General features: G+C 38.4%; 1 protein-coding gene across 9 annotated transcripts in view; it reads right to left on the bottom strand.

The window, feature by feature from the left end:
- The window catches only part of PATJ (PATJ crumbs cell polarity complex component), a 399,437-nt gene that overhangs the window by 56,784 nt on the left and 330,531 nt on the right, over positions 1-12,122 (bottom strand). For 8 of the 9 annotated variants that reach the window (XM_079103582.1, XM_079103581.1, XM_079103580.1 and 5 more), the window contains 2 exons: positions 9,516-9,633; positions 4,163-4,296 (listed from right to left, as the gene is read on the bottom strand). In XM_079103582.1, coding sequence (XP_078959708.1) covers positions 4,163-4,296; positions 9,516-9,633 — 252 coding nt within the window. The remainder of the gene's footprint in view (positions 1-4,162; positions 4,297-9,515; positions 9,634-12,122) is intronic. The other variant, XR_013757701.1, reaches the window with a different exon arrangement.

Genomic DNA, 12,122 nt, shown 5'->3' with positions numbered 1-12,122 from the left:
CTGATGCCCCAAAAATCGCATCAATGCTCTGCTGTGCTGCCTGTTACGTTTCACAGAGCACACTGCCCACAGTCTAGGACGTCTGGCAATGCTCTGCAGAAAGAGGAAAATGCAGACAGAGGGTCCTGGAGATATAATTTTTATTATTTCTCTACTTTCTTTGTTCAAGAACAGTTCAAGTCTGTGGGTATTCCAAGATAAAAGATTTACTTCCTACAATTTTCTTTTTCTTTTCTAGAATTCCCAAGGTAGATAACACAATAGCCTCAATGAGAATATGGCACAAAAGTCAGAAAAGATAAGAGTTCTTGGTCTTTCATCTGGCAGATTAAATTGAGTCCTCTGAGATGTAAGATTTCATGTAAATTTAATGTCAAACAAGGCCAATGGGAGAGTAAAATGGTGAGGGAGAGGGAGGACAGAATGAAAGAATGGACTGATGCACAAATGGATGGAAGGAAATAAAAAATATGGGTTAATACATTACCTCTGCTATACAACATGCCTTATTCTAGCTCCTGGGTTTACAGAAAGCACAATAGTCTATATTAATTAAGTCTAGAAAGGTCTTACTACTCTTTTATGCTTTTCAGAGATTTTAATAGTCCCAACTAGGATTTTTCTTGGTAGATTCCCTGTATTAGACCATAAACAGCAGGGCATAGTGGTGCACAGCTGTACTCCCAGTGATTCAGAAGGCTGAGACAGGAATATCACAAGTTCGAGGCCAGCCTCAGCAACTTAGCAAGACCCTGTTTCAAAAATAAAATTAGAAGGGCTAGGAATGTAGCTCAGTGACAGAGTGCCCTGGGGTTCAATCCCCAGCCCCATATAAGAGAGAGACAAAGAAAGAGGGAGGGAGAAAGCATAAACATTAAAAGCAGTAGAATTAAACTTGAATGTGTATAATCTTTGAGGACAGGTTATCTCACTCAATTTTGCATCCTCAGCACTAAACAAAGGACAGATTTGACTGTTTTTTTTTTTTTTTTTTTTTTTTTTTTTTGTGGTGCTGAGAATTGAACCCAGGGCCTTGGGTTTGTGAGGCAAGCACTCTACCAACTGAGCTATAGCCCCAGCCCCAAAGAACAGACTTTGAACAAACGTAAGCAACGTATTCCACTATCACAGAAGAGCCATGCTCTCCAGAGGCAGACCTGGGAGTGGCACCTTAGATGAAAACATCTGAGGCGGAAGGCTGTCACTGAGGACCAGGTGCAGGTGCGCTTGTAAACCTTCCTGAGACACTCACCTTCATCATTATCTTGGTACTTAAAAGGCTGGCCTGGACAACCAGTTGCAAACACAATAGGAGGGTAAGTGTGATCTTCCCCTGTGATCTCAGGAGCCATCTGTCTTGGCTCGAGAGAAACTATTTATAGCAGAGAGGACTGATGTGGTGTCAAGACCTGATTCCAGAGACTTAATTCCTTTAAAGGTGGCCAAGATATCTGTTGGCCACACAACAAAGAGGACATGGAAACCCTAACCGGGAGGGTGGAGTGCTACTCAGAATGTACTTTTCCCTGCTCCAGAGCGGCAGGGAGCCTGTGTCACATAATCTCTCATGCAGAGTGCTTTTGATGCTGGGCTCAACACTTTGCACAAGTTCCTTTCATAAGCTCTCATTTTTGTTTGTGAACTTGTTGCTGGCTGGATGCACCCCCAAGACCTGATTGGAAAATGTGACCCAGAGTGTCAGTTAGGATGCATGTTCCACATTGAAATTTAAAGGGGAATAGAAAAAGGAAAACACAAAGCTCTTCATTATGGGAACAGTGGATTTATTTGTTAAAGCACCTTCCATCTCCCTGCTTTTCTGTCTCACTAAAATGACAGGCCAATGTATCTTCCTGTGAATCTAACTGATAGGTTTTGATGAGGTACATGAGGTTAGGAAATAAAAACTGTGTCCCATCCCTCATTTCTAAGTGGTGCTTATCCTTCCAAGGACAATGGGATTTATGGTCTCAAAAGGCAGAACTATATATTATGAACTTCAAGATGCTCTTAAAGAATTTTCATTTTTTTTGTGGCTGGGACTGTGGCTCAGTGGTGGAGTGCTTGCCTAGCATGTGTGAGGCACTGGGTTCAATTCTCAGCACCACATATAAGTAAATAAAATAAAGGTCCTTCAACAACTAAAAATAAATTTTAAAAATTGCCTTTTTGGTTGCCTCACAGTAGTAAGAGACGTAGTCACAAAAAGAATGCACTCTCGAGTTGCAGGAGGTTACACAGCTCAGCAAATGACCACAGGCTGATGGCTGAAGCACAAGCAAATGCCATATTACAGACCCAAGAGCAGCACAGGCACATCTTGTCCATGAATCTGAGTAACCCACGAAGAGCAAAACCGTACCAACAACAAAAGCAAAATCAAAAGCCACAACTCATTCAGCCAGCCAGGCTGAATCAACTCAAATTCCTATGGAAAATCCTAGTTGTGCCTACATTAAACAATATAAAAAGGCATATTTACAAGAATTAATCAGAGACAAAGACACAACAAGGAAAGAAAATTTCAGACCAATATAATATCCCTGATGAACATAGATGCAAAACTGAATAAAATACTGGCAAATCACATACAAAAACATATTAAAAAGAGTGCACCATAATCAAGTGAGGCTCATCCCAGGGATGCAAGGTTGATTCAACATACAGAAATCAATAAATGTAATTCATCACATCAATAGACTTAAAGACAAGAATCACATAATTATCTTAATAGATGCAGAAAAAGTATTTGGCAAAATATAGCATCCATTCATGTTCAAAACACTAGAAAAACTAGGGATAGTAGGGGATTAGTATTTATTACAGAAGAACAAGAGACTCTCCCCACCGTCCAAAGGTACTAACAGAAACATTACTCCTGCCCAAAATGCAAAAAAAATAGCTTGTGGATCCTACATTTGTTTTATCTATAAAGTGGACCCATGAACTTCATTCCTTACTAGAGAAATGGACAAAGGACTATCAACATGTTCATGTTCATAAAAAGGGATTCTCTGAGGGAGAGGCCCTGTTCCAGGGGGTTAGGTGGGTGAGTGGTGAAGAGCAGGCTGGATAGAACCAAAGAGTTGGAGGGAGATTTGTTCTTCATTTACAGCCTTTTGTGCTACTCTAACTTTGTTTAATATGCTTGTATTACCCAAGTCTAATACGTATGTATTGATTAATCACATTTTGAGCAAATTAAAAAAAACATCAGGGTAAGTTTTATATTTCAATGGCATTACTGAATAATGACAAACAAAAGGTACTGAACAAAAACAAAAAAGTCATTCATCCTAGTAAAAGCTAACAATAAAAATTATTAATAGACATGAACATGGTCCTAATAAGACTAATTTTTTTTTTTTTTGCTGGAATAATTGATATTTATTTATTGGTGCTGGGGATGAAACTTGGGAATCTGTGCATGCTAGGCAAATAATTTGCCATGGAGCTACAACTGCAGCCCCTGATATTTACCTTTTTTTTTTTTTTTTAAACTCAAAGGTGTATCACTGAGCTACATCCCCACATCCCCAGCCTTTTAATTTTTTATTTTGAGACAGAGTCGCTCTCATTTAGTTAGGGTCTTGCTAAGTTGCTAAGGCTGGCCTTAAACTTGCAATCCTCCATCAGGAGATATCAGTCTCCTGAGGCATTAGGATTATAGACATGCACCATTGTGCCCAGCTTGTTTACTTTTGATCTGTCATTTTGTTAAATAAGAATGATGATGGAGGATGATAATAATAGTTCCTATTTACTGAACACTTACTATGTGCCAAGCACTACCCTAAATACTGTTTTAGTACTTTTAAATGCTGTGCTCTTATTGGTCTAATAAGTCTTTATTAAAAAAAACTCAACATTCTAGATGGACAAAATCCTAGAGAAAATTACAAGAAAAATGAGGGCTGGAGTTGCATAGCATGTGTGAGGCATTGGTTTTGATCCTCAGTACCACATAAAAATAAATAAAGGTTTTGTGTCCATCTACAACTAAAAAAAAGGAAAAAGAAAAATTTTAAAGCTGGCAATTATATGGATGTACGTCTTTTCCCATACTGTTAAATGCCAAGTTTTCCACAGAAGTGTCCCAGGGCCATAAAGAGCCCTAACAGCTTATTCTGGGATCACAGATATATTTTACAAAGAAACTTACCAAGGGTGTGTCTTTTCCTCCCACAATGCTGAGACCAAGCCCTGAGCGTCCCTTGGATATTTCTATAATCATTTCCTGGCCAGGGACAATGGGACATGTTGCAGGATCCACTGACAGAGGAGCCTGGAAGTTACCTGGGGAGGAAAGGAACACAGAGTGATGAGAGGCGATTCAGCCTGCGTGCTCCATTACTTGCAAAGCAGGGTTTGCATGTGTTTACCATTTCACTCTCCTCCTACCAAGACCCATGAAGGAAAAAGCTGGGTCATTTCAGTCCATTCACCCAGGGATGAAACGTGATTCCTATGACTTTTTTTTTTTCTTTGTGGTCCTGGGATTGTACCCAGGGCCTCGCTCATGCCAGGCAAGCACTTCACCACTGAGCTACATCCCCAGCCTCCTTGAAGCAGACCAGAGACTCCCCTCTGGTCTTCTTCACCCTATGATATTTTTGAGATTAAAACAATATCACCCCTGCAACCCATCAATTTTAGATCTGCTTGAAATTGTTTGAACCTCAAAACACATCATGAGGGGCTGGGGATATAGCTCAGTTGGTAGAGTGCTTGCCTTGCAAGCACAAGGCCCTGGGTTCAATTCCCGGCACTGCAATACAAAACAAAACAAAAAACAAAAAACAAAACAAAAAAAACAAAAAACAAAAACAAAACAAACAACAAAAAGAAACCCTCACACATCATGAGAACCAACATGGAAAAATTTAAGATGATTAAGCTAATTAGGTACATAAAGTCATATGTTATGAGGAAAAAAGGTTGGTATGACAGAAGATTCTGAGTTATAAAATACAAAAAGTGTTTAAATACTTTCAATTAGATACAATATATGAATTAAAATGTAGGAATGATTTAATCAATAAAGTATGTTGCAACTGAACACAACAATTAAAATTTACCTTCAAATATATTACAGGTTGAGCATCTCAAAATCTGAACTCCAAAAATCTGAACTCCAAAAATTTCTGAGCATTGATGGGATGCTGGCCCAAGTGGAAAACTCCATCTGGCATGCATGGGGCCATGGATCACACCAGCATGGCCAAAAAAAAAAAAAAAAAAAAAAAGGAAAAAGAAAATTCCATACCTGTCTTCATAGGATGGGTAATAATCCAGTTAAAATGCAGGTACACTAAAAACACTGTATAAAGCTATTTTCCAGCTACATATATAAAGTATATATGAAATGTAAATGAATTTTGTGTTTAGACTTGGGTCTCACCCCAAGATATCTATTATGTATGTGCAAATATTTTAATATCTGGAAATTCCCAAAATCTAAAGTACTTCTAGTCCTAAGCATTTTAGGTAAGGGATACTAAACCTGTATATACAACAGTAAAGAAAAAAAAAAGAAAAATAAAAAATAAAAAAAGTATTATAAACAAAACCCTCAAGAATTACTTGCTGGGTCCATAAGTGAAAATCTTTTAAAAAGAGTTATTGTTGATCTATAAATATTATTTTTTAAAAAATCATTGTTTTAGTGTCAGGTACAATAGGCATGTCTGTAATCCCAGCAATGTGGGAGGCTGAGGCAGGAAAATTGCCAAAGTTTAAAGCCAGCCTCAGCAAATCAGCAAGACCTTAAACAACTTAGTGAGATCCTCTCAAAATGAAAAACAGGGCTGGGGATGTGGCTCAGTAGTTAAGCTTCCACGAGTTAAATCCCCAGTAAAAAAAAAAAAAAAATCATTGTTTTAGAATGGATTTTTCAAAAAACTGAAAAAAAGATTACGTGCTGAGAGGTTTAATAACACCCCTTAATCCATTTCTATATATGTGCATTTTCTAGACAACTAAACCTAACCCATTAAAAAATGAAAACATTCATCCAGACATGGTGGCACACACCTGTAATCCTAGTGACTCAGGCTGAGACAGGAGGATCATGATGAGCTCAAGGCCAGCCTGGGCAACTTAACAAGACACTGTCTTAAATGGGAAAAAAAAAAAAAAAAAGAACTAGGGCGTAGCATCCCTGAGTTCAGTCCCCAGTACATACACACATTTGCACATACACACACACAGCGAAAATCAAAATGTTCAAATTATTAGTTTCAAGAGACTCTTAATAGAAGTTTCTAGAGAATGTCAACTTTTCTGTTAATAACTAAGACTGATCATCATGATGTAATTCAAAGGGCTGAGAATAGAGGGCCCCATCTGCTGGTGAGCTGTAGTTAGTGCACAGAAACCAAGAAGACCAAGATGAAATCCACAATACCTTATTAGATTATGTAATAAGCAGGGGAGTGCAGAATACAGCCTTTTGACCAAGAATGATTTTTACATTTTCAAAATGCAAAAAAAAAAAAAAAAATCAAAAGAAATATAATATTTCCATCCATGTAAAAGGTATACAAAACCCAAATTTTGATGTGCAAAAATAAACCTGTATCAGAGGATAGCCTGCTCACCCACATATCCCTAGCCTGTGGCTGCTGCCACACTACAAGGGCAGTTGAGTAGCTGTAACAGAGAACACCTGGCCTGTGAGCCAAAAATATTAACTACTTGGTTCTTTACATAAGCTGTCCTGTCCACATGGAATTTATTAATCTAATGACCTCCCGGTTAAAAGCAAGAAATTTAGTGATATAACCTCAGCATCCATAAAAAGTGCCCTATTAGAAGAATATTAAACCTAATCTGTTTCTAGATCTTTGTGCAGCTTATATAGTTCACATTGCACTTCTGTTAATTCACAATAAAAATGATGTACAATATTGGCACAACTTCATGGATGCTTTAAAAAGTTTACACTGCTTTTGTAAATGACCAGCTTACTCTCCTGAATGAGGAGAGAATACAGATACAGGAGATGGCATTTCTTTCCCTGCCTGCTTCTTAATTCTATCATTATAGTGTGAAAATGGCACACTATTTACATTTATTATTTATTGTAAACAAATGGGATACATGTTGTTTCTGTTTGTACATGGCGTAAAGGCATACCATTTGTGTAATCATAAATTTACATAGGGTAATGTTGTTTGATTCATTCTGTTATTTTTCCCTTCCCTCCACTCCCTCCACCCCTCCCACCCCTCTTTTCCCTCTATACAGTCCTTCCTTCCTCCATTCTTGCCCCCCTCCCTAACCCTAACTCTAACCCTAACACTAACCCCTCCCTCCCCCCATTATGTGTCCTCATCCACTTATTAGCGATATCATTCGACCTTTGGTTTTTTGAGATTGGCTTATCTCACTTAGCATGATATTCTCCAATTTCATCCATTTGCCTGCAAATGCCATAATTTTATCATTCCTTATGGCTGAGTAATATTCCATTATATATATACCAGTTTCTTTTTTTTCTTTTATTTATTTATTTATTGTAAACAAATGGGATACATGTTGTTTCTGTTTGTACATGGCGTAAAGGCATACCATTTGTGTAATCATAAATTTATATAGGGTAATGTTGTTTGATTCATTCTGTTATTTTTTCCCTTTCCCCCACCCCTCCCACCCCTCTTTTCCCTCTATACAGTGCTTCCTTCCTCCATACTTGCCCCCCTCCCTAACCCTAACTCTAACCCTAACACTAACCCTTCCCTCCCCCCATTATGAGTCATCATCCACTTATTAGCGATATCATTCGTCCTTTGGCTTTTTGAGATTGGCTTATCTCACTTAGCATGATATTCTCCAATTTCATCCATTTGCCTGCAAATGCCATAATTTTATCATTCTTAATGGCTGAGTAATATTCCATTGTATATATATACCACAGTTTCTTTATCCATTCATCAATTGAAGGACATCTAGGTTGGTTCCACAATCTGGCTATTGTGAATTGAGCAGCTATGAACATTGATGTGGCTGTACCTCTGTAGTATGCTGATTTTAAGTCCTTTGGGTATAGGCCAAGGAGTGGGATAGCTGGGTCAAATGGTGGTTCCATTCCAAGTTTTCTAAGGAATCTCTACACTGCTTTCCAGAGTGGCTGCACTAATTTGCAGCCCCACCAGCAATGTATGAGTGTACCTTTTTCCCCACATCCTCACCAACACCTATTGTTGCTTGTATTCTTGATAATTGCCATTCTAAATGGGGTGAGATGGACTCTTAGGGTGGCTGTTTACATATTTGTGTAAATAAATGAGAGTCTCAGAACTCTTTGGGGACATTAACATTTGAATTTCATATTTTCATGAAATAAGCTTTTTTTCAACCTTTAAAGATGTGAAAACAAAAAATATTTTAAAAATCTTGAAAAAATAAAAATGTAAAAACCATTTTAAGTCCATAAACTAAACAGGAATAGGTAGTAGGCTACATTTGACCCATAGGCCATAGTTTCTTGACCATGTTCATTGAGTACTTTACTATACACACAGTGCTTTAAGATAAAATATACTTGCTAAACTTTTTTTTAATCAAAAAATTAATATTTGTACTAAAGACAAGCTGAGTAGGATGGTGCGCACCTGTAATCCCAACTGCTCAGGAGGCTGAGGCAGGAGGATGGCAAGTTTGAGGCAGGTCTGGGCAACTTAGCAAGACCCCGTTTCAAAATTATTATTATTTTTTTTAAAGGGTTGGGTATGTACTTCAGTAGTAGAGTGCTTATTGAGCATGTATGAGGGCCTTCGGTTCAATTTCCAGTACTACATACACACACACATTAAAAGACAACACCAGAAAGGTATCAAGCCTGCTAAATTAACACAGGGCTATGCTTTGCCAATGGTGAGTGTGGTGTTTTAAAGAGTCCATTTTTTTAAAAAAATTGATTATTATTGCATAAAAGCAAAGTGCAAATACCTGTTGTTTATTTCAAAGTTCTATGTTCAACCCTCAGTCAGCATAATTCAAGCCAGGGAATTAAAGAAAGTACATACCAATTTCTTTAAACACTGAAAATACTTTACATCAACATGTAGTGCCAAAAATTAGGTTCAATGCGATTTTTAAACATAATCTTTTGGGGTGACTTGAAAATAATCTACCAGGCCAGACTCAAACAGCACTTACTGAGCTGGGGATGTGGCTCAGTGGTAAAGTATGTTCCTCGCATGCACAAAGCTCTGGGTGATCACCACCACCAAAGCCCAAACCAAAACCAACGAACAACATTTGCTGAGGGCCTTTTCTGTTCCAGTCCTTTTAAGTTCCATCAGCAATAGGCAACACTAACGGAGGAGATGGGGAAAAGGGTGTAGGAAGTGTAGGGATCTATCCAAGTTCCAAAGCTGAGGAATGGAGGGGGTGTGCAGAGTCAGGCTCCCTGCCTCTGGTTCGGTTCTCTTTTCAGGACAACATGATCCCATAATGCCTTCCTTCTCTAAGGTTTCATGAGTCAATGCTGCTCAGGGTCAGAATCATACCATAGCCTGTGAAGTTGGCATCCGCTGAATGGTATGATGGAGTTGGCGCTAATGGTATTTCTTGTGAACTGAAGGAGGCTTTTGTTGAATATTTTTGCTGTTTCATCTGGTTGGCAGCCTATGAAAGGAAGGAAAATTAATATGAACATCAAGGACAGGAGTGGTAACATGAGAAGACTTTGAAACTTGCTGTATTGTTTCCAAAATAATGGTGCCTTCCAATACTGTCTTTTGAGGCCACAGGGTTGGGGAGGTGGCAAGAGGAACTTAGGTTGATTTTTGCCTCATGCTTCCTTTACATCTAAGATGCTTTGAGAAATGAAGAAAGGAAGGAAGAAAGCTGAAGGTACTCTATCATTGTGATCTGTATATGAAGCTGGGTTGAAGAAAATCAACATCAAGTCCACATATCTGTGCTGAACTCACTGAAAAACTATCTATGCTGCAGATGTTCTGAGCACACAACACTGTCTTTCTCTGCAGGATACACTAACAATAGTCCAAGATGCATTAGGTAGGTTAATAAGCAACGTCAGCAGAAGGAAGGGGAAAGAAACATCCAGTGAAAGCCTACTAAATGCCAGGTACATCAATTACATTTAATTCGTCTAAAAGAACTGTACCTTATTCACCCTTGATACCCAGTTCCTGGAAAATAGCAGGGATTCAATAAATGTTTAATGGATGAATGAATGAATGAGCGAGCGAGGGAAACTCAGGGTCAGAAGTTAATGTGTAATTCAGTGAAGGTACAGGGACTTCGGTGTGAACTCTGGAAACTAAACTTGTAATTCTGGACTTTTGCTGATGATACCCCAATGAATGTGAATATTAAAAAAACACTAAGAAAAGACAAAAGGAATCCATGCTTGCTTAACAGGCAGTTAAGAAATATAGGCAGTGACCTGACCTGCCTTCTGGATCTGTAGTTAGTCAGGGAACCCATCCCCAGCTGGAGGATTCTGGTGGACGCAGTGAAGTACCAGGCTGACCTTGGAGTCTAGAAATAGGACCAAGGTAACTGCTCCAGAACCATAACACTTCAAGATTTTGTTATGGAAGGCTGTTTCTCAACACAGGGGATCATGCAATACACAACCCTAGGACAGTCCCACCCACTGCCTATCTGTATTGCCTTCTAGTGTTCAAAACACTCATACATCTGTGAACTCCATCAATCCATGAGCACCCCTGAGAGTCAGTCAATAATATTTTGTTTTGATAAATCAAGACACAAATGTCAAGTGACAACCCTGAAATCACACCGCTAATTTGAGCAAGAGGTACACTGAAAGTCAGTAGGTGAAGAATGCTACAAGTTTAAAGCATTTATCAAAGAGTGGCTAGGCCATGATTCTATGGGGGTTTAGTTCTTTGCAGTTTTTCTCTCATCATCCATTAATACTGTATATATATTTATTTAAAAAGACTTATTCAGTTACATATTGAGCAGTGATTTTAAAGAGAGAAAAGTGGAAAAAAGACAATGAAGGTGTTATTACCACAAAACTGAGCACTGAAATAGCTGAGATAGCCAACTGCACAGAGGACATCTACCAGCCTCCTTGAAGGCAGGTGTGCCCAGAAGTCTTGGTCAGTGGGCTAGAAACAGAAGTAAGCATGTAGTTTCCAGGTCATTCTCTTAAAGAGAAAGATCCTGCCTTTCCCTCCAACCTGGCTGAAATGTGGCTGTGCTGGTAATAAATGGAGCAGCCATATTAGATCAGAAAATAGATGTCATGATTAGAGGGAGGTGATCCAGTAAGAATGGATATCAGACAAGAGGCTCCAGGACACTGTGGAGACACTATATTGTACTCAAACTGATTATACTCAGACTGCCTTGTGAAATAGAAACTTCTTGCAGCAATTGAGTCTATATTTTAACTCATATAGTACTTTATGTCTGCTTTCATTTTGTATGGTCTCAAGAAAGAACATACATTCCCAACAAAGCTAAAGGCAAGTTACAGGTTTTTCTTCCCCCTAAAAAAAAACATGTGAATTTTATAATGGGAAAGCACAAAGTGAACAGTACTAGATTAGGACTTTTATAAAAGAAGGGAATGATTATAGCTCATCTCTGTAGCCCAGTTCCATGTAGCATCTGGTATTTAATAAATGACCAATAAATAGTGGTAGAATTGAATCCAATTTAAAAAATAAGAAAATAGGAGCTAAGGATGTGCCACTTGCCTAGCATTTGCAGGGCCCTGGGTTTAATGCCAAGCACTGAAAAAACAAAAACAAAAACAAAAAACAAAAAAAAAAACCCAATAAAAATAAGGAAATAGCCTATGGAGATCAAGTGAAGCATCTAAGTATACGTGTTGAGGCAGAACAACTGCTTGCAAGCCTCATGATAGGTGAACTTGGTCTCCTGTGCCTCATTCACTAGCACAAAATCAAACTACTAAGTATGGAGGGGAGGAGAGAATGGATTTGCTGCCATGTATTACTATAATAGATTATAAGAGTTGGAGTGGACTTTGCAGGTCATCCAAACCAATTAAACTAGTGATTCTCAACCCTGTTTCAAAATAGGAATACCTAGGAAGTTAAAAAATTATAGATCTGGACCCCTCGCTCCATTCCAAACCAAATAAA

Source organism: Sciurus vulgaris (genome assembly GCF_902686455.1).
Source record: "Sciurus vulgaris genome assembly, chromosome: 1".
Lineage (NCBI taxonomy): Eukaryota > Metazoa > Chordata > Mammalia > Rodentia > Sciuridae > Sciurus > Sciurus vulgaris.
This window is presented reverse-complemented; position numbering and strand designations above follow the sequence as displayed.